Source organism: Stigmatopora argus, chromosome 5 (assembly GCF_051989625.1).
Source record: "Stigmatopora argus isolate UIUO_Sarg chromosome 5, RoL_Sarg_1.0, whole genome shotgun sequence".
NCBI lineage: Eukaryota > Metazoa > Chordata > Actinopteri > Syngnathiformes > Syngnathidae > Stigmatopora > Stigmatopora argus.
In genome coordinates, this window is record NC_135391.1 from 20,485,084 (window position 1) to 20,508,782 (window position 23,699).

The 23,699-nt window shown below is 40.5% G+C and overlaps 1 protein-coding gene across 5 annotated transcripts in view; it reads right to left on the reverse strand.

Annotated features, from left to right (window-relative positions):
* Nucleotides 1-23,699, reverse strand: part of hira (histone cell cycle regulator a) — a 141,192-nt gene that overhangs the window by 64,488 nt on the left and 53,005 nt on the right. For all 5 annotated transcript variants that reach the window (XM_077600087.1, XM_077600088.1, XM_077600086.1 and 2 more), the window contains 4 exons: nt 11,388-11,450; nt 11,195-11,305; nt 6,883-6,973; nt 3,707-3,801 (listed from right to left, as the gene is read on the reverse strand). In XM_077600087.1, the coding sequence (XP_077456213.1) occupies nt 3,707-3,801; nt 6,883-6,973; nt 11,195-11,305; nt 11,388-11,450 (360 nt within the window). The remainder of the gene's footprint in view (nt 1-3,706; nt 3,802-6,882; nt 6,974-11,194; nt 11,306-11,387; nt 11,451-23,699) is intronic.

A 23,699-nucleotide genomic window follows, 5' to 3' on the forward strand; every position in this document is an offset into this window, starting at 1 on the left:
ATTACTATTAAACCACTAGTTATGTGTTACTTTGTTAATAGATGGCGAATTAGAAGAAATAAAACATATTTTTCAATCCAATATCCTGTTATTGGTGTTTTTTCAGTGGGTTGGAACGAATTAATTCGTTTCCCATTCATTTCAGAATGCTGACCAGGATGATGTCCATCATGGACAGCACCTCCCACCCCCTGCATGAGTCTGTGGAGTCCCTCCGAAGCTCCTTTAGCAATAGACTGCGGCACCCTCATTGCAGGAAGGAGCGCTTCCGCAGATCCTTCCTCCCATCAGCTGTCAGGCTCTTTAACAAAAAAATGGCTGAGTGTTGAGACCTACCGTATGCAAGCATGTATATATATGTGTATGTATGTACATATGTGCTAAGCAACACGCTTATTTATTTATATATTTATTCATGTATTTATTTATTAACTTACTTTTACCTATCTATTTATGTCTAAAATGCCTTTCCTATTCCTGCATCCTCACCCTCTTGCTACTGTGACAACAAAATTTCCCGAATACGGGATGAATAAAGTTATCCAATCCAATCCTATTTCAATGGGAAACGTCCGCTCGAGTTACGAGAATCTCGTCATACGATCTCAGTCCCGGAACGGATTAAGATCGTATGTCGAGGTACCACTGTATATATACATATATATACATATATACATATATACATATATACACATATACATATATATATACACACATACACACACATATACATATATATATACACACATATATACATATACGTATATATACATATATATACATATACATATATATATATATATATACACATATATATACATATATACATATATATATATACATATACATACATACATATATACATACATACATATATACATACATATATACATACATACATATATACATACATACATATATACATACATACATATATACATACATACATATATACATATATACATACATATATATATATACATACATATATATATATACATACATAAATACACAGATGTACATGCATACATACAGTAGGTCTTAACACTCAGCCATTTGTTTTGTTAAAGAGCCTGACAGCTGATGGGAGGAAGGATCTGTGGAAGCGCTCCTTCCTGCAATGAGGGTGCAGCAGTCTATTGCTGCAAGAGCTTCGGAGGGACTCCACAGACTCATGCAGGGAGTGGGAGCAATGTTCCCTTTAATTTTTTGTTTGTCTGGGCAGAAAGACAACCTTCCTGAGCACACTGAGTACCAATGTGAGCAACATCATCATTGCTCGCTATGGGCACACACCAGTATCACACCTGCCGTAAGCAGGTGCATGTCTACTACACATAAATGATTTAGTAATACTAAAATGTAATGATTAATATCTATGAATGGGCGGCCTGGCGGATGAGTGGTTCGCGCGTCGGCCTCACAGCTCTGGGGTCCTGGGTTCAAATCCAGGTCGGTCCACCTGTGTTCAATTTGCATATTCTCCCTAGGGCTGTGTGGGTTTTCTCTGAGTACTCCGTTTTCCTCCCACATCCCAAAAAGATGCATTGTAGGCTGATTGGACACTCTAAAATTGCCCCTAGGTATGGGTCTGAGTGTGCATGGCTGTCCGTCTCCTTGTGCCCTGCGATCGGCTGACCACCGATACAGGGTGTCCCCCGTCCCTGGCCCAAAGTCGGCAGGGATAGGCTCCTGGCCCAAAGTCAGCAGGGATAGGCTCCAGTACCCCCCTCGAGTGATAAATTGGATAAAGCGGTTCAGAAAATGAATGAAAAAATGTCTATGAATAAAACATCTTCATAAATGCCATTAGAATATGCACAAATCCAACTTAAATTTTACCTTATTTTACACATCTGTCCTTCTCACTTCTCATTCTCGTTCAAATGACTTTTCTGCTGACCGTGTTACTTGAGATTGTCAAGTTTCCATTTATATGCAATATTTTTCCATGATTTTGCTTTGATTTATTTAATAAGGGATAGCACATATAATGAACATATTTATATTCCTGTTAATGAACATATATATGTAAGATTGTAGCCGAGGGCTAATTTCCATTTATAGTCCACTGTGTAGGTTGAAGACAAACAATCACACATACAAGACACACACGCACGCACACAACCACACACAGCAGATTTAGACAGTTCTCACCTGATTTCGCCACTTGTTCTTCTATTTGCACAGTAAAGTAAAAAGGAATGTATTAAGAAATATTAAAAAAAGATAGAAGGGCTGTAAAACACGAAAAACATAAGAGCGGACAGACCTACTGCTACTGGCTGCCGCATGAACGGCGCCATCATGAGGAAAGAGGGGAAAAAGTTGGAGTTTTATTTTATGCGCGCCATATGATTGCTGCTGCGCGGAGAAGACGAGAGTAGTGCGCAATTGCGCACGCACGGAGCTTAGACGGAACATTGCACGGGGGGGACCTAGTGAATAATCTACAGAGAGCTGGGACCACAGTAACAAAGGCTAATATCAGTAACACAATGCACTGCCAGGGACTCATCCTGCACTTCCAGACGTGTCCCCCTGCTGGAGCCAGTACACATCCAGGCCGGTCTACGGTTCGCTGGAGCATTTGGATGAACCAGAAGAGGACTGGGAGAATGTATTATGGTCAGATGAAACCAAAATAGAACTTTTTTGGTAGAAACAGGTTCTCGTGTTTGGAGGAGAAAGAATACTGAATTGCATCCGAAGACCCACATACCCACTGTGAAGCATGGGGGTGGAAACATCATGCTTTGGGGCTTTTTTCTGCAAAGGGACCAGGATGACTGATCTGTGTAAAGGAAAGAATGAATGGGGCCATGTATCGAGAGATTTTGAGTGACAATCTCCTTCCATCAGCAAGGATATTGAAGATGAGACGTGGCTGGGTCTTTCAGCATGGCAACAAAGGAATGGCTTCGTAAGAAGCATTTCAAGGTCCTGGAGTGGCCTAGAAAGTCTCCAGATCTCAACCCCATAGAAAATCTGTGGAGGGAGTTGAAAGTCTGTGTTGCCCAACGACAGCCCCAAAACATCACTGCTCTAGAGGAGATCTGCATGGAGGAATGGGCCAAAATACCAACAACAGTATTTGAAAAGCTTGTGAAGAGTTACAGATAATGTTGGACCTCCGTTATTGCCGACAAAGGGTACATAAAGTATTGAGATGATCTTTTGGTATTGACCAAGTACTTATTTTCCACCATGATTTGCAAATAAATTCTTTAAAAATCAAACAATGCGATTTTCTCTTTTTTTCCACATTCTGTCTCTCGTGGTTGAGGTTGACCTATGTTGACAATTACAGGCCTTTCTAATCTTTTCAAGTAGGATAACTTGCACAATTGGTGGTTGACTAAATACGTATTTGCCCCACTGTATTATCACAGTGAGTACAGTACTTAAAGTATTTACATTTTTTTATATATAGATTATATTTAGGTATAAATACATTAGTATGTTCATATGCTTATTACTGTAGTATTTGATCATACACTTCATGAGAATTGTGCTTGTGTACTTGCATTTTGTATAGGCACAAAAACATGCAGTATTGTAGTAATAATAGGGGTGATCCTACTTCGTGGTTTTTCAATTATCGCGGCCATGTCTGGTCTACATTATCCGCGATATTTGAGGGAATACTGTAAATACATAATTTCCTCTTTAAAAGTGTTTGTGTGGATGCTAATGTGTGATTTACCTCCAGTGTGATTCCGCAGAATGGTGACACATCTCCACTGCTCCACATTAGCTAGTTTACTGCTTGAGCCAAACACTGTGCTGGGACCAATGAACCTAAACAGTACACCGTTAACATAGCATGAACAATGAGAAGTGCTTCTCAAATAGTGGGGGGATTTGGGGGCAAAAGTGAGGCCAAGGGAGAGTGTAAAGCAATTCTTTGGAACATCTGACTTAGAAAAACATACTTTTTTACTACAATTAAGCATAATTGCACATTTACTCAGTGGATGGCAGTGGCACACTCACTGTCAATGATAGCATCTTATGCAAAAGTGGAATTTTTAAACAAATATACTATTTACAGTGGCGGCAGAGAGTTGGGGGTATGCAAAACGTTGAATTTGTTCTGGGAAGGGTGAAAGGGCGTTTGGAGGCCCAACCAAAAATAAATAATAAGCACTGTCAGAGAAAGATGTAACAAAATCAAAGTTAGCGCAGTGTTCCTAGAGTGGAACAATCGTCAGCCAATCACAAACTTACTTAGAGGTCAAACACACGCTACCTGCTCGCTTGCTCTTCTCTTCAATGTGAATGACCAATTTCATTATATAATAGAATTTTGTGAATGATTCAATATTTGCCGATAATCCAAGTTCTGCCAAGATTGAAACCAAGTGCCTTTTTATTAATACAATAATTAAAAATGTAACAATCAGATACACTGCACTGAAAGTAAGGAACAACTCTGAAAAATGACAGTGATACAATGTAATTAATTAGACATTGTAGAGTGAAAATCTCAAATTAACCCAGAATTGAGACAATTTCGGCCAGTGGTTCTTAACCTTCTTGGAGTTACCGAACCCTACCAGTTTTCATATGTGCATTCACCGAAACCAACTTTAGTGTAAAATAAAATGTGATTTTTTTTGATGCCACAACATTCCATTGTTCATCAGCTCTCTCTAATTTCATTACTTCTGCAATATCCTCAGTTTGAAGCATGAAGAACTCTTCTTGTAGTTGATCTAGAGTACAGCTTGCATAAGAGCAGGGCAGTTATGAGAAGATATCTCACAGATTCAAATTAAGATGTTGAAATGACATCCAAATCCGCTACTTCTGCATGCTTCAGGAGGGTGTTCTTCATTAATTTCACTGTGTGCCACGCTGAGGCTGCACTTGCATGTGGAGCAATGTGAAAATGTCGGTCCTTTTCGAGACGGCGCCAATATGGGATATTTTGTTGAATAAGAAGCGATACATTTCTGAGTGTCTGGATTTCTTAAACATTTCGTCCAAATTGTGATCTATATCCATTTTGCGTTTATTCCGAGGAGTCATTATTGAGAAGTGCTGTGTACGCCAACTTGAACTTCCTTTAGAACAACCCCGGAAATGAAAGGATTGTTTCAAAACAAAAGACTGGTAGTTTAGTCAGCCTTAATAATACTTACTTGAAATTCCCTTATGAAAAAAAAAAAACAAATGTTAATGCAATCGTGGCCTACACCTATGCAATCGATTGCCACGCTGAAGTCGCACAAGACAAATCATTTGTCAGAACTTGTAACTCGGATGATTCACAGTCCACTTGTGTAACTGAATTCTTCTGGTTTAAAATGCAGTTGAATAAAGATGGCGGAAGCCGTAGCAATGGTGTGAATTTCGATGCATTTAAATTTGAAATTTGGTACTTTTCCAAAATAGTTGCTTAAAAAAAAAAAGAAGTGACAATTTCTTTGGATTTACGGACTTTAGGGAGGCTGTCTTGAGTCTCATATGTTGCGTTGTATTTCCGGGTTAACTCCGGAAATTCCGGGGTAGTTGGCAGCTCTGAATGATTGGCCAAACAATGTCACGTGATCATCTGCAGCCAGTGATGGTCAAGCAGGGCATGTCATTGTGTATAGACATGAGTCGATGTGTCTTGACCTTCGAGGCAAAGGCTTCACCAAACCTGAGATCGATTCAACGAACCTCTAGGGTTCGATCGAACCCAGGTTAAGAACCACTGATTTAGGCATTTCCCTTCCCTGTGTAATGTGACGAGTGACGGGATTGGCAGCCCAAAATGTTGAAAGAGACACATTGGACGAAAAAAAATGTCAGTTTTTTTCTTATTTTATTATACATTTGTCTGCAACGAAGTATGAGCTTGCCCTTGTATTGAAGAACGCTTTACTCGCCTTCAGTTATGCGCACATTATTATTATTATCATACAAGCTTGCTTGTGTAAGCTTTGCTCCGCTTGGAAAATAGACTGAAACCATGGATCGAACATGATATAACAGCAAGGAGGAGCATTGCGAACAGCTTGGGAGTGATAAATGTCGGATGGTCGACTCCGAGGAATACAAAAATAAACCAGCCTTATGATTGGTTTACGCCGTAGATACAGCCGTGAAGCTGGCATGACGAGAGGACGTCAACACACTGCATGGGGCCACATGGCCATGAAGCTGGCATGGCGAGAGGACGTCAACACACTGCATGGAGCCACTCGGAAGGAGACTGATGATGACGTGGTCGCTGCCAATGAATTTGGCAATCGTCTTGACTGTGTCAAGATGACAACAACAACAGCAATATTTCTACAAGAAAAATGCCTCTCGAATCTGATGAGGACTTGAACTCAGGGCTGCCAACTACTCCGGAATTTCAGAAGTTTCTCCGGCAATGCAACACAAACACCGGGACTCCGGACAACCTCCCTAAACTCCGGAAATCCCAAAACATTTCCCCCCCCAAAAAAATTCTGAAGCTGATGTGTTTTTTGAAGATACAATACAGTTCTATTATACACGTTCTACAGTGACTACTTTAGATTGTATCAGTGTCATTTCTTCACTTTTGTTCCATGAAAGGATAATTTTTTAAAAATGCAGAAAGCGGTGGGTGTACTCACTTCTGTGAGAGCCTGTATATCTATCTGTATGTTGATCCAAATAAAGTATCATGACACCACACACAAAAAATACTTAAAAGCGGGACCCTCGAAAATGTCCATGACATATTACAAACTTATTGGAACAGTGCAAGTCTAGGTAATATTAGTCTGTGCAAAAAAAAGGTTTCTGGGCAGAAATTGATTGACTTCTTTGGAATCAAATTATTCGAGAAATGTATTCAGCAATGAAAGAACCACTAGCTGGTATCTATAAATTCAATAGGTGTGTGTGTGTACATACGCAGCTCGTTTCCAAACCATCACCAGCTTGTCATCTCCCCCAGAAGCCAGGTACAGGCCGTTGTTGGACCAGCGCACGCAATTCACGCACGCTGCACACAAACACAATTCATATATTATATATACCCACAAACACATAAGGAGATCAGAATTAAAGACCTTGTTTCCACATCTCCTCGTTCCATATTTCCAAGTCACCTCATATTTTCTCTGTCAGGTTTGTATTAACTACTTGACGCCAAGTCTTTTGTTATGTTCTTTGCCTCCAGTTTAAGTTATTAAAGTTATTAGTATTTTTTTCCCCAAGATGGAACCGTCAGGCGGCAGCCGGTAGCAGTAGCTCTGCGCATAAAAACACGACATGCAAAAAAACTGCAAATAGAAGGCGCCGTCCGTGCCTCGATGACGTCACGATAAAATGGCACCGTTGCGTGCACCGTGACGCAAGCGAATGCCGATAGTCATTTATTTCAAACTAGAGAAAAGATAAACAGATAAAACACTAAACAAAATTCCACTTTGATTGTTATAAAAAATACGCTGTTTTCTGTTGTTTTCATTAAAAGGCATGTTATATCCTTTTCGTTCAGGCAGCTAGGCGGACAGCTTCGGTCCTATAATCATAGTTTGAGTTGTGGTCTTTAGTAGAGAACACCGCAAACGTTTCCAGCGGAGTTTGATTGTGTTCATCAAAGTTGACTGTAATGTGTTGTGAAAGAAGAATGCTACGGACCACGGGCCACATGAGGCCCATTAAACGTTTTAATCTGGCCCGCCGAACATGATAATATTATATTAATAAACCTTGTTAATTGTTATTTTCCCTACAATTCTGGTTTTGTCCACTAGGTGACACTGCAGATGCATTGGCTTCGTTGAGGTGAAGCGTAAGGCTTTTTCCTCCACGTTTGCTATTATTTCCTCTTTAACCCTTCTCAATCCATCAGCCCTTCGGTAAAGATGAGCGGACCTAAGAAACGGAAAGTGGACAAAGAATGTCGAGTGTTCAATACGGATTGGACAACTAAATATTTTTTCACTGAACACTCATCTGCTGTTTGCCAATTATGCCAAGAAACTGTTGCGGTTTTCAAAGGGGATAATTTTACCCGGCACTTTGCTACAAAGCATGCTAATGATGCTAGCAAGTTGTCAACAAAAGAAAGGGAAGCTGCTGCTCAGAAGTTGGCAGGTAATTTAAAGGCTCAACAAAGTTTTTTTCAAAGGCCAGCAAAACACTGTCTGAGGGAGAATTTTTAAAAGAATGTACGGTGGAGACAGCAGGTATTTTGTGCCCGGAGACCCAAAATTTGAGAAAATCAGTTTATCACGGCAGACAGTGACTCGGCGTGTGGAACTAGTAGATGAAGATATCAAGAGCATTCTAAACAAAAAGATGGAGTCATTCACATTGAACAGTGGTACCTCGACCTACGATCAGCTCTACCTACGACATGCTCGAGGTACGATGAAAATTTCGATCGAATAATTCGCCCACGATACGATCAAAATTTTGAGATGCGACCAAGCCAGGTGCCCATGACATGAGGCTGTTTATCATTGTAGCGCACTGTCTTTTTTTGCTGCATCTCTTTAGTGTATAACAGATATCTACGAGCACTGAATGATTTATTCAGACGAGTTTCCTCCTACGCATCGACCAGGAAACGCACAATGCGCATGCGCGGGCAAAGAGGGCTTTCTGGGTAATGAAGTATACTCGTGCACACAACACCGATAGGCAATGGCACCCTTTCTCAGAATAAAACTTCATTACCCACAATCAATATGTGGGTAGGCTGTTGCATTTCCTGTTTTCCCTGTTTTTGTTAAATGATAGAACCCATTGTGGCCCGCAAATCAAAAAGTTTGCCGACCCCTGCTCTACATTGTTAATTAATTGGATTTAATATAAAGCAAGCTGAAGAATCATCTGTGTGCCTTCCTCTCATTCTCTTACCGGAGTATCTGTGTAGATGGTGTCTCAGCGCGATCAATAACATCGCAACGCTAAGCTAACTGGCTAATATTGATTTTTTTTCTCGTATTTCTTGTTCGAAGGAGACAACTATTGGAGTAATATGAACCATCGAAATAATTTTGATATTTTGACATTAAATCAATATGGCTGCCACAACATCAACTTCTGGTAAGAAAATTGTAATTTCTGTAATTAGAAAGCCTCAGGTTCTCATCAAGATACTTATTTCTTTTATTTCTTTATATATATGCATATATATAAATATGTATATGTATGTACAGTTGTGGTAAAAAGTTTACATACACTTGTGAAGAACATAATGCCCTTGCTCCAAAAGCGGCACCTTAAGGCTCGACTGAAGTTTGCTGCTGATCACATGGACAAAGATAAGACCTTCTGGAGAAAAGTTCTGTGGTCAGACGAAACAAAAATCTAGCTGTTTGGCCACAATGCCCAGCAATATGTTTGGAGGAGAAAAGGTGAGGCCTTTAACCCCAAGTACACCATGCCTACGGTCAAGCACGGCGGTGGTAGTATTATGCTGTCTGGCTGTTTTGCTACCAATGGAACTGGTGCTGTACAGAGAGTAAATGAGATAATGAAGAAGGAGGATTAACTTAAAATTATTCAGGATAACCTAAAGTCATCAGCCCAAAGATTGGGTTTGGGTGCAGTTGGGTGTTTCAACAGGACAATGACCCCAAACGCACATCAAAAGTGGTAATGGAATGGCTAGATCAGGCTAGAATTAAGGTTTTCGAATGACCTTCCCAAAGTCCTGTCTTAAACCCCATTGAGAACTTGTGGACAATGCTGAAGACACAAGTCCATGTCAGAAAGCCATCAAATTTAACTGAACTGCACCAATTCTGTCAAGAGGAGTGGTCAAAGATTCAACCAGAAGCTTGTGGATGGCTACCAAAAGCGAAAAGTGCCTAATTGAAGTGAAAAAGGCTAAGGGACATGTTACCAAATATTTGCGCTGCTGCATGTATATTTTTGACCCAGCAAATTTGATCACTTTTTTTCTGTTCACCCACAATAAAGTCATAAAAGAATCAAACTTCATGAATGTTTTTGTCACAAAGAAGTATCCGTTCCAATCACTCTAGAGAAAAATCAGAGTTGTAGAAATAACTGGAAACTCATGAGAGCCATGACATTATGTTCTTCACAAGTGTATGTAAACTTTTGACCACAACTGTACATGTATATATATATGTATACAGACGCTCCCCTACTTACGAACATACGACTTACGAACAACGGTACATACGAACGTCTGCAAATTGCGTTTAAGTCCAAAAATGTTCGCAAGTCCAATTTTGTATTTCGCGCCTTTTTCGGAGTAGTACTTCTTTCCGCCGCTAATACCGACGCCTGGCGCTGTGAGAGCTCAGCTCACCCAGCATCTACCTTCTTCTTCGTTGCAATGCGGAAGTGCGTGAATGTATCTCCAGTGTGCAAAGAACCTTTTTCATTTGTATCATTAAATATCTCATGCATCCAATATTGAATATGGTTGGTAAAAAGCTAAAGGCTTCTATTGAGGGAGTTGCAAGGAAGAGGCAAGCCATTTCATTTGAAACGAGTGGCAATAATAACGAAGCTTGATGCGCGTGAGAGTGGTGAGCGTTTCACGGGCATTTAATCGTTCGACCGTCGGTACCATTTATAAACAGAAAGATCGAGCAGCAGGACCCAAATATTGAACGTTGCACAAAGTTTGCAAATCAATTGAATGATCCCATACAGTGCTACCGCATCATTTATGATGAAAAAAAGAAGAAAACTGTGCAATCGTCATTAGGTCGCTTCTTTTGGCCAGTTTCTAATACATAAATCTCTCTCTACAGTACTGTACATATTCTCTCCATTTTATTAAATGTTTTTTTTTCAGTACAAACCAATGCGTGTTACTTATACAAGCCTTAAACATACAAATGCACTTATATAAACCTTCAATATACTTATATCGGCCTTAAACATAAATTATAATACAAAATATAGCACTGAATCAACTTACAAACAAATTCAACTTATGAACAATCGCTCGGAACCAATTGCGTTCGTAAGTAGGGGAGCGTCTGTATATGTGTGCGTGTATGTGTGCATGTGCGTGTATATGTGTATATGTATATGTATATATATGTATATATATATATATATATATATATATATATATATATATATATATATATATATATAAATATATATATATATATACATTATTATATATATATGAATAAAGAATAAAATGAGTATGCACGTGTGGAATTTATTGTTGGTCTTGAGCTTAGAATGAAGTTATGTAGTTTATTAAAAACCATACCTAGATGATTGTCCATCTGGCAAAGCATTTTGGGAATGTTCTCACTCTGTTCATCTTCCTCACGGAGGACAGGAGCCATGTTCCAGATCATCACCTTACCCGAATCCTCACCTGACAATCACAAATAATCTCTTGATATCAGTCATGATTTTGACTTGTACATGAATGTGCTTGTTGTCGATGTGCTTGATACCTTGGCCACCGGTTGCAAATTTGCTTCCATCTGGGTGAATGTCAACAGAAAAAATAGGCTTGCCTGTTAAAAAAATGTATTATTAAGAGACAAAATAGTGAATTATTGAGCAATTAATAGCCTCTCGCTTAGTTGAAATATCCTCTGGACTTAGGGTAACAAAAACCTGAGAGACATACCCCAAGCGACTTGCAGCTGTAATTTCAGCACAAGGTGGCGTTACAAATTATTACTACCAGGCGGCCGAATAATTTAGCACAACCCACTTTTCAGATTTTATTTGTTGAAAAAGTTTAAAATATTGAATTTATTTCGTTCCACTTCACGATTGTGTCCCACTTGTTGAAAATTGGCCGAAAATGTTAATTCTATATCTTTATGTTTGAAGCTTGAAATGTGGCGAAAGGTTGAAAAGTTCAAGGTGGCCAAACACTTTCACAAGGCACTGTATCTTTATTTATACACAGTCATACCTTGAGATACAAGCTTAATGCGTTCCGGGACTGAGCACGTATGTCGAATCAACGTTTCCCATGAACTCAATACAAATTAATTAGTTCCCACTCTCTGAAAAAAAAACACCAAAAAACAAGATATACAATGGAAAAACATTTTTATTGGTTGTAATTTACCATCTACTAACAGAGTAACAAATAACTGGTGGTTATGAGGTTTAATAATAAAATGAGACATTATTCAATACAACGCGGTGTTCTCGGATGGGGGAGAGAAAGAGTTCACGGATGCGCTCGTAACGTAACATAAACTTTAAATTTAACTTAAGTGAACTTAGATTCCTATACACACTTTAGTTTTAATCTTACGTTACACTAAATTTAAACCTTGTGCAGTAACCAAGGCAAAGAGGTTTTCCACCGTGGCTTTCGAGGCGAACTTCCTGCTTCTCTATACGTATTGGCGAGCCAGTTCAGTCACGCGTACACGCTACAGTAATCCCTCAAATAACGGTTAACGTGGACCGGACATGGCCGCGATAATCGAAAAACCGCAAAGTATGGTCACCGCCAATGTTCCCTCTAATTTTTTGTTTGTCTGGGCAGAAAGACAACCTCCCCGAGCAACATCATCATTGCTCGCTATGGGCACACACCAGTATCACACCTGCCACAAGCAGGTGTATGTCTACTACACATAAATGATTTAGTAATAATAAAATGTAATGATTAACATCTATGAATGGGCGGCCCGGCGGATGAGTGGTTCGCGCGTCGGCCTCACAGCTAAAAAAAATAAAAATGGGGATTTTATTTTGTGCGCTCCATATGATTTGCTGTGCGCAAAGACGAGAGTAGTGCGCAATTGCGCACGCGCGCAGCTTAGAGGGAACATTGGTCACCCCTATCAAAAAAATGTAAAAAACAAAAAAATTCTTCAGTGCTGAGTACTAGTAGCAAGAGTGGCTTCTGGTTACGAGTTTCAGGGTGGATTTTCACATTTTTAATAACTTTAAAAACGTTTTTTTTTCAGTGCTGAGTCCTAGTAGCAAGCGGAAGTTAGGGGAGTTGCTCCTGCTTGCGAGTTTCAGCATGGATTTTCACATTTTTGTGAACTTAAAAAAATACGCAAAAATAAAAAAGCATTTTTTTTTTTTAATCCCCAGAAAAAAATCTGCGATGTAGTGAAGACGCGAAAGTTGGACCGCGAAAAGGCGAGAGATTACTGTACTCATGTTTTGCGATTATTTCGTGCTTAATATCGATTGACATCATATGCCTCGTCTTCACACTACCCTTCATTGCGCCGGCTTGCTTTGGACCCATTGTGTTTCCCTTAATTCTGCACTGACTAATGCAAAAAAACACGGAAAAAATGCAATGCTCCGCCCAGTGCTCGTAGAGATCTTTGCACGAGGGAGATGCAGCGAGAAAGACGTTGAAATCATAAGCAGCCTCTCGCGGCCACCTGGCTGTCTCATATGCTCGTATCTCAAAATTTGTCTCGTATCTCAAGGGAAATATTCGCTCGGAATTTTACTCGTGTCTCAAATTCCTCGTATGTCGGGGCACTCGTATGTCAAGGTATTACTGTATATGTATACAAAAGGCGTGCAGAAATAATAGGCTACTGAGTATTTTGACTATATCACAAAGCTGCCAAACACCGAAAATCGTATTTCAGAATGGGTTAAGAGAATTTTCAGATTTTGGGAGATTTTTTTTCCTACTGGCGTTTAAGAGCACAAGTTCAAATTTTAAAGTCATTTTTTGGATAATTTTATCACTTATTTTGTTTTAAAAGCCGCAAACAAAACAATGATTATTGAGAACTTGAATACACAAAATTTGTGTGAATGCAATCATGTCAAAATATTTGTGGCAATCAACATTTTCAATTCAAAAATGAATAATGAAAGACCTACAAATGTTATACCACATGCAAATGTCTGGTCTACATTATCCGTGATATTTGAGGGATTACTGTAGGACGATCTTGCCAACCTCAATTCTAGCCACTTCACAACCATCTGATGACAGAGACAATCTAGAGAAAGTGGCGGGAGCTATAGATATTACCTGGAAGATCTCAGGATGAATACTGTCAGGGTGCAAATATAGACCTAGATCGCTAGGTCAGAAATACACTTAATTTCCCCCAAATAAAAGAGCAAAGAATGTCACTTAAAATATTTTTCTAACGCGTTTAGATCCATCATCCAATCAGCAGCTCTATATTGTTTGAAGATTCCTCCAATGGAAAATGTCTCAATTGCCTCTTGTTCAGGTTGAGCGATGTCCTCACAATAGGATAACGCACGACCACTTGCCAACGAAAAGTATATACGCCATCCGCACTGACAAACGGGGAAAAAATGCAACGCTCCGCCCAGTGCTCGTAGAGACATTACACGAGGGAGTTGTGACCAGAAAGACAGTGCCAATTATGTTCTTATGAGCAGCCTCTCGCGTCCACTGTATGCTCGTATATCAAAATTTGTCTCGTATCTCAAGATAAATATTTGCCCGAAATTTTACTTGTATCTCGAATTGCTCTTATGTTGGGGTACTCTTCTGTCGAGATACCACTGTATGTTGGGACACTCGTATGTCAATGTATTACTGTACGCGTATTTCCGTATAGTTGCGAAAATGTAATATGGTAGTAATAATAGGGGTGATCCTCCGTGTTTTTTTTTAAATTATGATGACCATGTCTGGTCTAAATTATCCATGATATTCGAGGTATTACTGTAGTACCATCTTGCCAACCTCAAGTCCTGCCACTTCACAGCCATCTGATGACAGACCCAATCTAGAAAAAGTGGCGGGAGCTATAGAAATTACCTGGAAGATCTCAGGATGAATACGTACTATATCAGAGTGCAAAGATAGAGCTAGATAGCTAGGTCAGAAACATACACTTTGATTCCTCCAAATAAAAGAGGAGCAAAGAACATCACTAAAAATATTTTTCTAACGCGTTTAGATCCATCATCCAATGAGCAGTTCTATATTTTTTGAAGATTCTTCCAATGGAAAATGTCTCAATTGCCTCTTGCTCAGATTGAGCGGTGTAATATTTTCGCAGTGGAGATATGCAACAATCAATGTTATGTCTCAGGTTAGATCCACAGACTAATTGACGACACAGACGATTGCTGCTCCAAACGAACCTATGCTTTATTTTCTGAAGACCATGTTTTCTTCACTCTTGAATAAACTAATAAAATCAACCCAAATAACCATGGCTCACAGAAGTCTTAACACCTGAAGTCGTGATCGCAGTTGACCATGCCAACGGCTAACTTAGCAAAGTGACAGCAGTTAGCCGTACCGGCCGACGTCAAAAGCTAAGTTGGAGGGGGCTACCAGACTCGGGAGCTCGGGTGAGTAAAAATTTGGGGCCGAGGGACACCCACCGTAACTAAGGCTACTCGTCCGCTTCGGGTTGAAGACGTACCGAGCGCGGATGTTGAAAGAGTGTGATACCACCAACCCAAACGCTAGCCTCCGGAGCCCCCAACGACAACAACAAAAGCCCCAACTTGGTCAAAGAGAGACTCCCTTAATTACCGTTGTGGCTCACCCAGCTCGGCTTCAGCAGCTTCATAATCTTCAAATCAGTTATTTTTTCTTGTGGCCTATTTTAACTTTTAATTGTTATAACGTTATCACTCCTTGTCCAGTATGGCGTCTGGCTTTTGTGTCTCAAACTCCGGCCGTCGTTCCCGTGTTTTTGTGAAGCTTCCACGCCATCGCGGTTTAGGGCTGCAGTAACCCCGCCGAAGCGAACCGGACAGACGACGCCAAACTGCGCAGAAGCGGAAGTTTATTCGTCTCATTTCCAGCGTCGAATGAAGTCCATTCCCATCCTTTTCAATATTAAGTCATCAACTGTAAATATTTTTCCGAGGAAAATCAAAGATAGTGTTAATTTTTCTTATCTATGACTATAATTTTGAAATTACGAGTTATAGTTTAGAGCTAATAAGATTGCCCACTCCCTTAAACATTTGACCTTTAACTTTGAAACTTTACGTCAAAGCGGAAACTGATATTTAACCGGATTATAATTTCTGAGTACTTGCCGACGTTTGCAAACTATATATATTCTCACCAGCCTATAACCCTTTTGACATTACTCACACTAATCATGTATTGTTTATATTATTATTTATGTCTTGGAGGTGTTCACATTGATGCTTATTTGTCCTACACTTTCCACACTTATATTGAGACCCATAATTCCTTCTCCGTTAAGCCCTGACTCTCCAGGAAGGTATGATATATTTTTCAATTCTGGCATGAAAGATCCTGCCATTATTCTCAAGACCCTAGTGCTCAATCTTGTTAATTAACAGACCAGCTGGCTGGAGAAAAATCCTTATATGGATATTCCTTTTTAACTGAAACCCACCCACTGATATTCAAATTAACCCCAACAGGCAAAAGTGGGTAAATAGTCTATAAACGGGAGTCAGATAATCAGGGGTTGTCTTTTCTCTTGCTAATAAAGAATGTTGTTTTGTGAACTGACTCACAGCTCTGGGGTCCTGGGTTCAAAGCCACCTGTGTGGAGTTTGCATGTTCTCCCCAGGCCACTGTGGGTTTCTTCCGGGTATTCTCATTTTATCCTCATTAGGGTCGCGGGGGGTGTTGGAGCCAATCCCAGCTGTCTCCAGAGGCAGGGGGACACCCTGAACTGGTGGCCAGCCGATCGCAGGTCACAAGGAGACGGACAACCATGCACACTCACACCCATACCTAGGGGCCTGTGAGGCCGACGCGCTAACCACTCGCTCCACCGGGCCACCTCCCTGTCTTTATTAGTTCTGTTATTATTTCCTCATTAAAGTCCTAATTTGTGCACTAGCACTTCCCTCGTTTTTCTGCTTCCCACTCCTAGGTTCCATATCGCAGCCGAAGGTGAATTCATGACAATAGCAGTGAGAAAGAAACGAGAGGAAAATAAGAGAAGAGACGACAGAAAATGGAGAAACGTAGCGAGAATCAGGAGAATAGTGGGTCGAAGATCGACCAAGTTAGCCAGCAGCTGAGAAGTTATGATGCACATTTCAAGATGATGGTGATAAATGAGGCAGTGCCTTCAAACAATTGCAAAGCGGCTGTGAACTATGGCTTCCCAGAGCTCGACAGGAAATGAAAGGACGGGATGCCCATCAGCAGAGCTGCCATTCAGCTCAAATAGCCAAAGAGCTAAATACTATACTTTGCTAAGTTAGCCGTTGGCATGGTCAACTGCGAACACGTCTTCAGGTGTTAAGACTTCTGGGAGCCACGGGCTATTTGGGTTGATTTTAATAGTTAATTCAAGAGTGAAGAAAACATGCTCTTCAGAAAATAAAGCATGGGTTCGTTTGGAGCAGCCATTAAGTCACCTGTCGTCAATTGGTCTGTGGATCTAACTTGAGACATATCCATTGATTGTTGCAAATATCCACTGCGAAAATATTACACCGCTCAATCTGAGCAAGAGGCAATTGAGACATTTTCCATTGGAAGAATCTTCAAAAAATATAGAGCTGCTCATTGGATGATGGATCTAAACGCGTTAGAAAAATATTTTTAGTGACGTTCTTTGCTCCTCTTTTATTTGGAGGAATCTAAGTGTATATTTCTGACCTAGCTATCTAGCTCTATCTTTGCACTCTGATATAGTACGTATTCATCCTGAGATCTTCCAGGTAATTTCTATAGCTCCCGCCACTTTCTCTAGATTGGGTCTGTCATCAGATGGCTGTGATGGCAGGACTTGAGGTTGGCAAGATGGTACTACAGTAATACCTCGAATATCATGGATAATTTAGACCAGACATGGTCATCATAATTTTAAAAAAACACGAAGGAGGATCACCCCTATTATTACTACCATATTACATTTTCGCAACTATACGGAAATACACGTACAGTAATACATTGACATACGAGTGTCCCAACATACAGTGGTACCTCGACATAAGAGTACCCCAACATAAGAGCAATTCGATATACAAGTAAAATTTCGGGCAAATATTTATCTTGAGATACGAGACAAATTTTGATATACGAGCATACAGTGGACGCGAGAGGCTGCTCATAAGAACATAATTGGCACTGTCTTTCTGGTCACAACTCCCTCGTGTAATGTCTCTACGAGCACTGGGCGGAGCGTTGCATTTTTTCCCCGTTTGTCAGTGCGAATGGCGTATATACTCCTTTTCGTTGGCAAGTGGTCGTGCGTTATCCTATTGTGAGGACATTTTTGTGCATCATTTTCGGAATATTTTGAAGGAATACAAAAGCAAACAACCGTCGATAGGTTGCATCCAATGTTCCCTCTAATTTTTCGTTGGTCTGAGCAGAAAGTCAACCTCCCTGAGCGCACTGAGTACCAGTGTGAGCGACATCATCGGTACTCGGATGATTCGCCTAAAGACGTTTCGCCGACGGACGTTTGACAGACGGGCAGGTCGCCGAATGGACGTTCCGCCGAACGTTCATTCGGCCGAACGGAGGTTTCGCCGAAACGGGATTTGCGCGCTCGCCCCGCCCCCGGATCCTGTGTGTACAAGTCTTTCAACCTCGGCCCGCGGGCCATATACGGCCCGTTAGGATTTTTAATCCGGCCCGCCGCCGGTGTTGTCCAAATTATAGTAAAAATCAATGTTAGTCTACCATCAATGGCAGCCCGGGAATAAGCACTCTTGGGCGGGCAGATGTAGCAGAACCGAGCCGTAAAATGACAGCAATCGGGTCAAATCCATCCTAAAACAGCATTTAATGATGAAATACAAATACTGCAGCTCTTCGGACATTGGAACCGAGCCCAGGGAAGTGAATTCCTTGGTAAAATGTCGTGATGATATTGCGATGGAGGCAAAAAAACGTCTTTATACGTCCATTCGCCAAACGGCTCAAAATGCTCTCAAATTCGGTCAAATCCAGCCAAAAACAGCGTTTAATGATTAAATACAAATACTGGAGCTCTTTGGACATTAGAACCGAGCCCAGGGAAGTGAATTCCTCGGTAAAATGTCGCGATGATGTCCTCTCGATGTGTCTCTCAAATTCGGTCAAATCCAGCTGAAAACAGCGTTTAATGATTAAATACAAATACTAGTATTTGTATTTAATCATTAAACGCTGTTTGAACGAACGTTCATTCGGAGACCTGTCCATCTGTCAAACGTCCGTCGGCGAAACGTCTTTAGGCGAATCATCCGGTCACGACATCATCATTGCTCGCTATGGGCACACCAGTATCACACCTGCCACAAGCAGGTGCATGTCAATGTTCCCTCTAATTTTTCATGTAAAACATGCTGTAAAACACGAAAAACATAAGTGGACAGAGCTACTGCCACTGGCTGCCGCTTAAACGGCGCCATCATGAAGAAAGGGGTGTAAAAAAAAAAAAAAAAAAAAAAAAAAAAATCCGTTTTTTTTTTTTACTGCGCGCCATAGGATTGCTGCTGCGCAGAGAAGACGAGAGTAGTGCGCAATTGCGCACGCGCGCAGCTTAGAGGGAACAGTGGTTGCATCTGAAGGTCAGGGTAGAGGCAGGGCAAATAGAGCCAACCTGGGAGAAGAAAGGTATCAAAAGTTAAAACAAAATTAGAACTAAGTTTAGTGTAAGATTAAATTTAGAGTGTGTCATCGTAATCCAAGTTCATTTAAATTTGTTTGTTATGTTACGAGCGCATTGCCGTGCAAAAAGTCCCCCCCCCCTCTCTGTCCGTCTCTCTCTCTCCCCTCTGTGAAATCCGTCTAATTTTAGTACTATTGAACACATTTTAGTACTATTAAACCACTAGTTATTTGTTACTTTGTTAATAGATGGCGAATTAGAATAAATAAAAATGTTTTTCCAATCCAATATCCTGTTTTGGGTGTTTTTTCAGAGGGTTGGAAACAATTAATTTGTTTTTAGTTCATTTCTATGGGAAACGTTCATTTGAGTTACGAGCAAATCGACATACGAGCTCAGTCCCGGAACGAATTAAGCTCGTATCTTGAGGTACCACTGTACGAGAAATTTGAGATACAGTGGTACCTGGAGATACGAGCTTAATCCGTTCCGGGACTGAGCTCGTATGTCGATTTACTCAATTATCTCAAATAAGCACGAAATACCAATAATTCGTTCCAACTCTCTGGAAAAAAAACACAAAAAAATGGATAACATTTGTATTTGTTCTTATTCGCCATGTGTGGCACCGACAGGCGGCAGCCGGTGGCAGTAGCCCTGTCTGCTCTTTTTTGTTTTTTGGTGTTTTACAGCCTTTCTATCTTTTTTTTAACTACATTTTAATATTTATTAATACATTGTTTTGTGCTTTATACTTTTTACTTTAATATTTTTACAACTTTCTTTGTTCTATTAGCTTAGTTTCTTTCTGCTAGTTCTTTTCTGGAACAATTCAGCCATGCCTCCACTGTCATACACATGGGATCGATCAGCTGTGAACATTACGCAGCAGAAAAAGCAACACGTCGATGCAGCTGGAAATCCGGAGCTGGACAAAAGTGCCGGGAGAAGAAGGGATGCTTCAGACCAATCATTCCATCTATTATTGTGGTGAAATTGAGATCCATCCCCGATAAAATGGAAGAGTCGTCAGTGATTACCAGGGCGGAAAGGGAGTATCGGGAGTGTTGTACTCTGTTACTGTTGATTCTTCAGCCAGACTAATGAAGGACTGTGCGGTTAAGCTTGGAAGAGTGATTCTGCATATTTTCAACTTCTGTCTCAGTCTGCAGAAGGTCCCCAGCTTGTGGAAGACTTCCTGTGTGTGGTTCCAGTTTTATCTAGCTTTACAATGTCTTTTTTTGTGTCTGCATCTGTTCCTGCTACTGCAACCAAGACGGCGCCGCTCAAGTGGCAGCCGGTAACGGTAGCTCCGCCTGCTCTTGCATGTTTTGTGTTTTTGCTGCTTTTCTATCTTTTTTAATTGCTATTTAATATTTCTTAATGCTTTCCCTTGTACTTTGCTTTGTTTTTTTGCGACCTTGGGTTCTTTGTGCTAGTCCTAGACGTCTTTGGAGCCGTTCAGCCATGTCTCCACTGTCCTGCACGCGGGATCAGCTGTGAACAGCGGACGATAGTGCAACCAAGGGAATTTCCCAAATAGGATGAAATAAAGTAATCTAATCAAATCCCAACCCCAATCCCAAAGATTAACAGATACAACGCTAAATGACATTTATTTTGACGTCTATGAATGAAATTCAAGAAAAAAATGTATGTATCTTGCATAAAACGTGAAAAAACTCACGTTCCCGTCACTGCTCGCTCGGGACACAGCCATTTTACCTAGGTCCCGGGGCAGCCATTTTACCTAGGGTGCTGCCATCTAAACCTAGTTAAACGTGCTCTGACTGGCCAGACGCGAGCAGCCTTGATTTTGAAATAAAACAAAATTCCACTTTGATTTTTCGTTTAATTTTTTGTTCGAAAGTGACAAACAACTATTGGAGTAATATGAACCATCGAAAGAATTGAGATATTTTGACATTAGAAGCAATATGGCTGCCACAACATCTTAAACTTCTGCTAAGAAAATGATAATTTATGTAATTAGAAAGCATCAGGTTCTCATCAAGGTAGACTTATTTCTTTTTTCAGATTGAATAATTTGATATTTTGCATTTACAAAGACAGGCATATTAACTTCCTTATGATATTGATCCTAATAATATGCTTTTGATTCATACAGTATCTCAGGAATACCACTTGTGATGATTTTTCTTAAGATTTTCCCTTCAAAGTAACACATTTGTACTCCCTTTTAAAACCATGAATATGGAGGTGAAAATTGGGAATCAGGGTTCGGCTTATACGTGAGAAATTGTAAAATTAAAAAAAATTAAGGGTGCGGTTTACGCGCGTGGGCGGTTTATATGCTAGTAAATATGGTAGTACTGTTCTCGTATTGGCGAGCAAGCTCCCGCACGCTTACACCATTGTCGTTCCCTTTATTCTGCACTGACTAACAGGGAAAAACACAGGAAAAAAATGCAACGCGCTGCCCAGTGCTCGTAGAGACATTTACACGAGGGAGTTGCGGTGAGAAAGAAAGTGCCCATGCTGTTCTCACAAGCAACCTCTCGCGTCGGCCACCTGGCTGGATGCTCTTATATCAAAATTTGTCTCGTACCTCAAGGTAAATATTTGCTTGAAATTGTACTTGTGTCTTAAATTGCTCGTATGTCAGGGCACTCCCATGTCAAGGTGTCACTGCACAAGGAAAATATCGAGCAAATTTTTACCTTGAGATACGAGACAAATTTGAGATACGATAATACGAGACGGTTCCCGATGAGGCTGCCAAAAGAAAGTGCCCATGCTGTTCTCACAAGCAACCTCTCGCTTCGGCCACACCTGGCTGGATGCTCTTATATCAAAATTTGTCTCGTACCTCAAGGTAAATATTTGCTTGAAATTGTACTCGTGTCTTAAATTGCTCGTATGTCACGGCACTCCTATGTCAAGGTGTCACTGTACAAGGAAAATATCGAGCAAATTTTTACCTTGAGATACGAGACAAATTTGAGATACGATAATACGAGACGGTTCCCGATGAGGCTGCCAAGTGGCCGAGTACAGACGCTCCCCTACTTACGAACGAGTTAGGTTCCGAGCGATTGTTCATAAGTTGAATTTGTTCGTAAGTTGCTCAGTGCTATATTTTGTATTATAATTTATATTTAAGGCCTAAATAAGTATATTGAAGGTTTATATAAGTGCATTTATATGTTTAAGGCTTGTATAAGTAACACGCATTGGTTTGTACTGAAAAAACATTTAATAAAATGGAGAGAATACATACAGTACTGTATACATACATTAGAGAGAGAGAGAGATTTACAAGAAACTGACCGAAAGAAGGTATCTAATGACGATTGCAGTTTTCTTTTTTTCATCATAAATGATGCGGTAGCACTGTATGGCATCATTCAATTGATTTGCAAACTTTGTGCAACGTTCAATATTTGGGTCCTGCTGCTCGATCTTTATGTTTATAAATGGTACTGACGGTCGAACGATTCAAGTTGTATTCCCGTGCAACGCGCATCAAGCTTCGTTATTATTGCCACTCATTTCAAATTAAATGGCTTGCATCTTCCTTGCATCTCCCTCAATAGAAAGAAGCCTTTTGATTTTCACCAACTATGGATGCACGAGATATTTAATGATACAAATGAAAAAGGTTCTTTGCGCACTGGAGATACGTTCACGCACTTCCGCATTGCAACGAAGTGTGCAGAAGAAGGTAGATGCTGGGTGAGCTGAGCTCTCACAGCGCCAGGCGTCGGTATTAGTGGCGGAAAGAAGTACTACTCGGAAAAAGGCATGCAATACAAAATCGAACTGACGAACATTTTTCGACATAAACGCAATTTGCAGACATGTTCGTATGTACCGTTGTTCGTAAGTCGTATGTTCGTAAGTAGGGGAGCGTCTGTATGCGAGAGGCTGCTTATGAGAACAGAATTGCCCTGTCTTTCTCGGCACATCTCTCTCGCGTAAAGATATCTCTGGGCACCATCGTACAGGTTCCATTTTTTGCATTAATTTGTGAAGAATTAAAGGGAAAAACAATGGGTCCAAAGCCAGGCAGTGCAATGAAGGGCCAACCATCAGCAGTGACATTCATAACGAGATGGAGAGCCTTTGTTTAATATGGTTCAAAGATAAACAGTTTGCGGAAGATAGCGTGCCCATATCGATAATCTGCGAATAAACCAGCGGAATCAACTTGAAAGCAAAACAAGCATCTGAAAAAGACATCATTCAAAGCAATTCGTGCCTAGTTCGATAATTTAAAAAAAGACGAACACTGTTCTGAGGCAT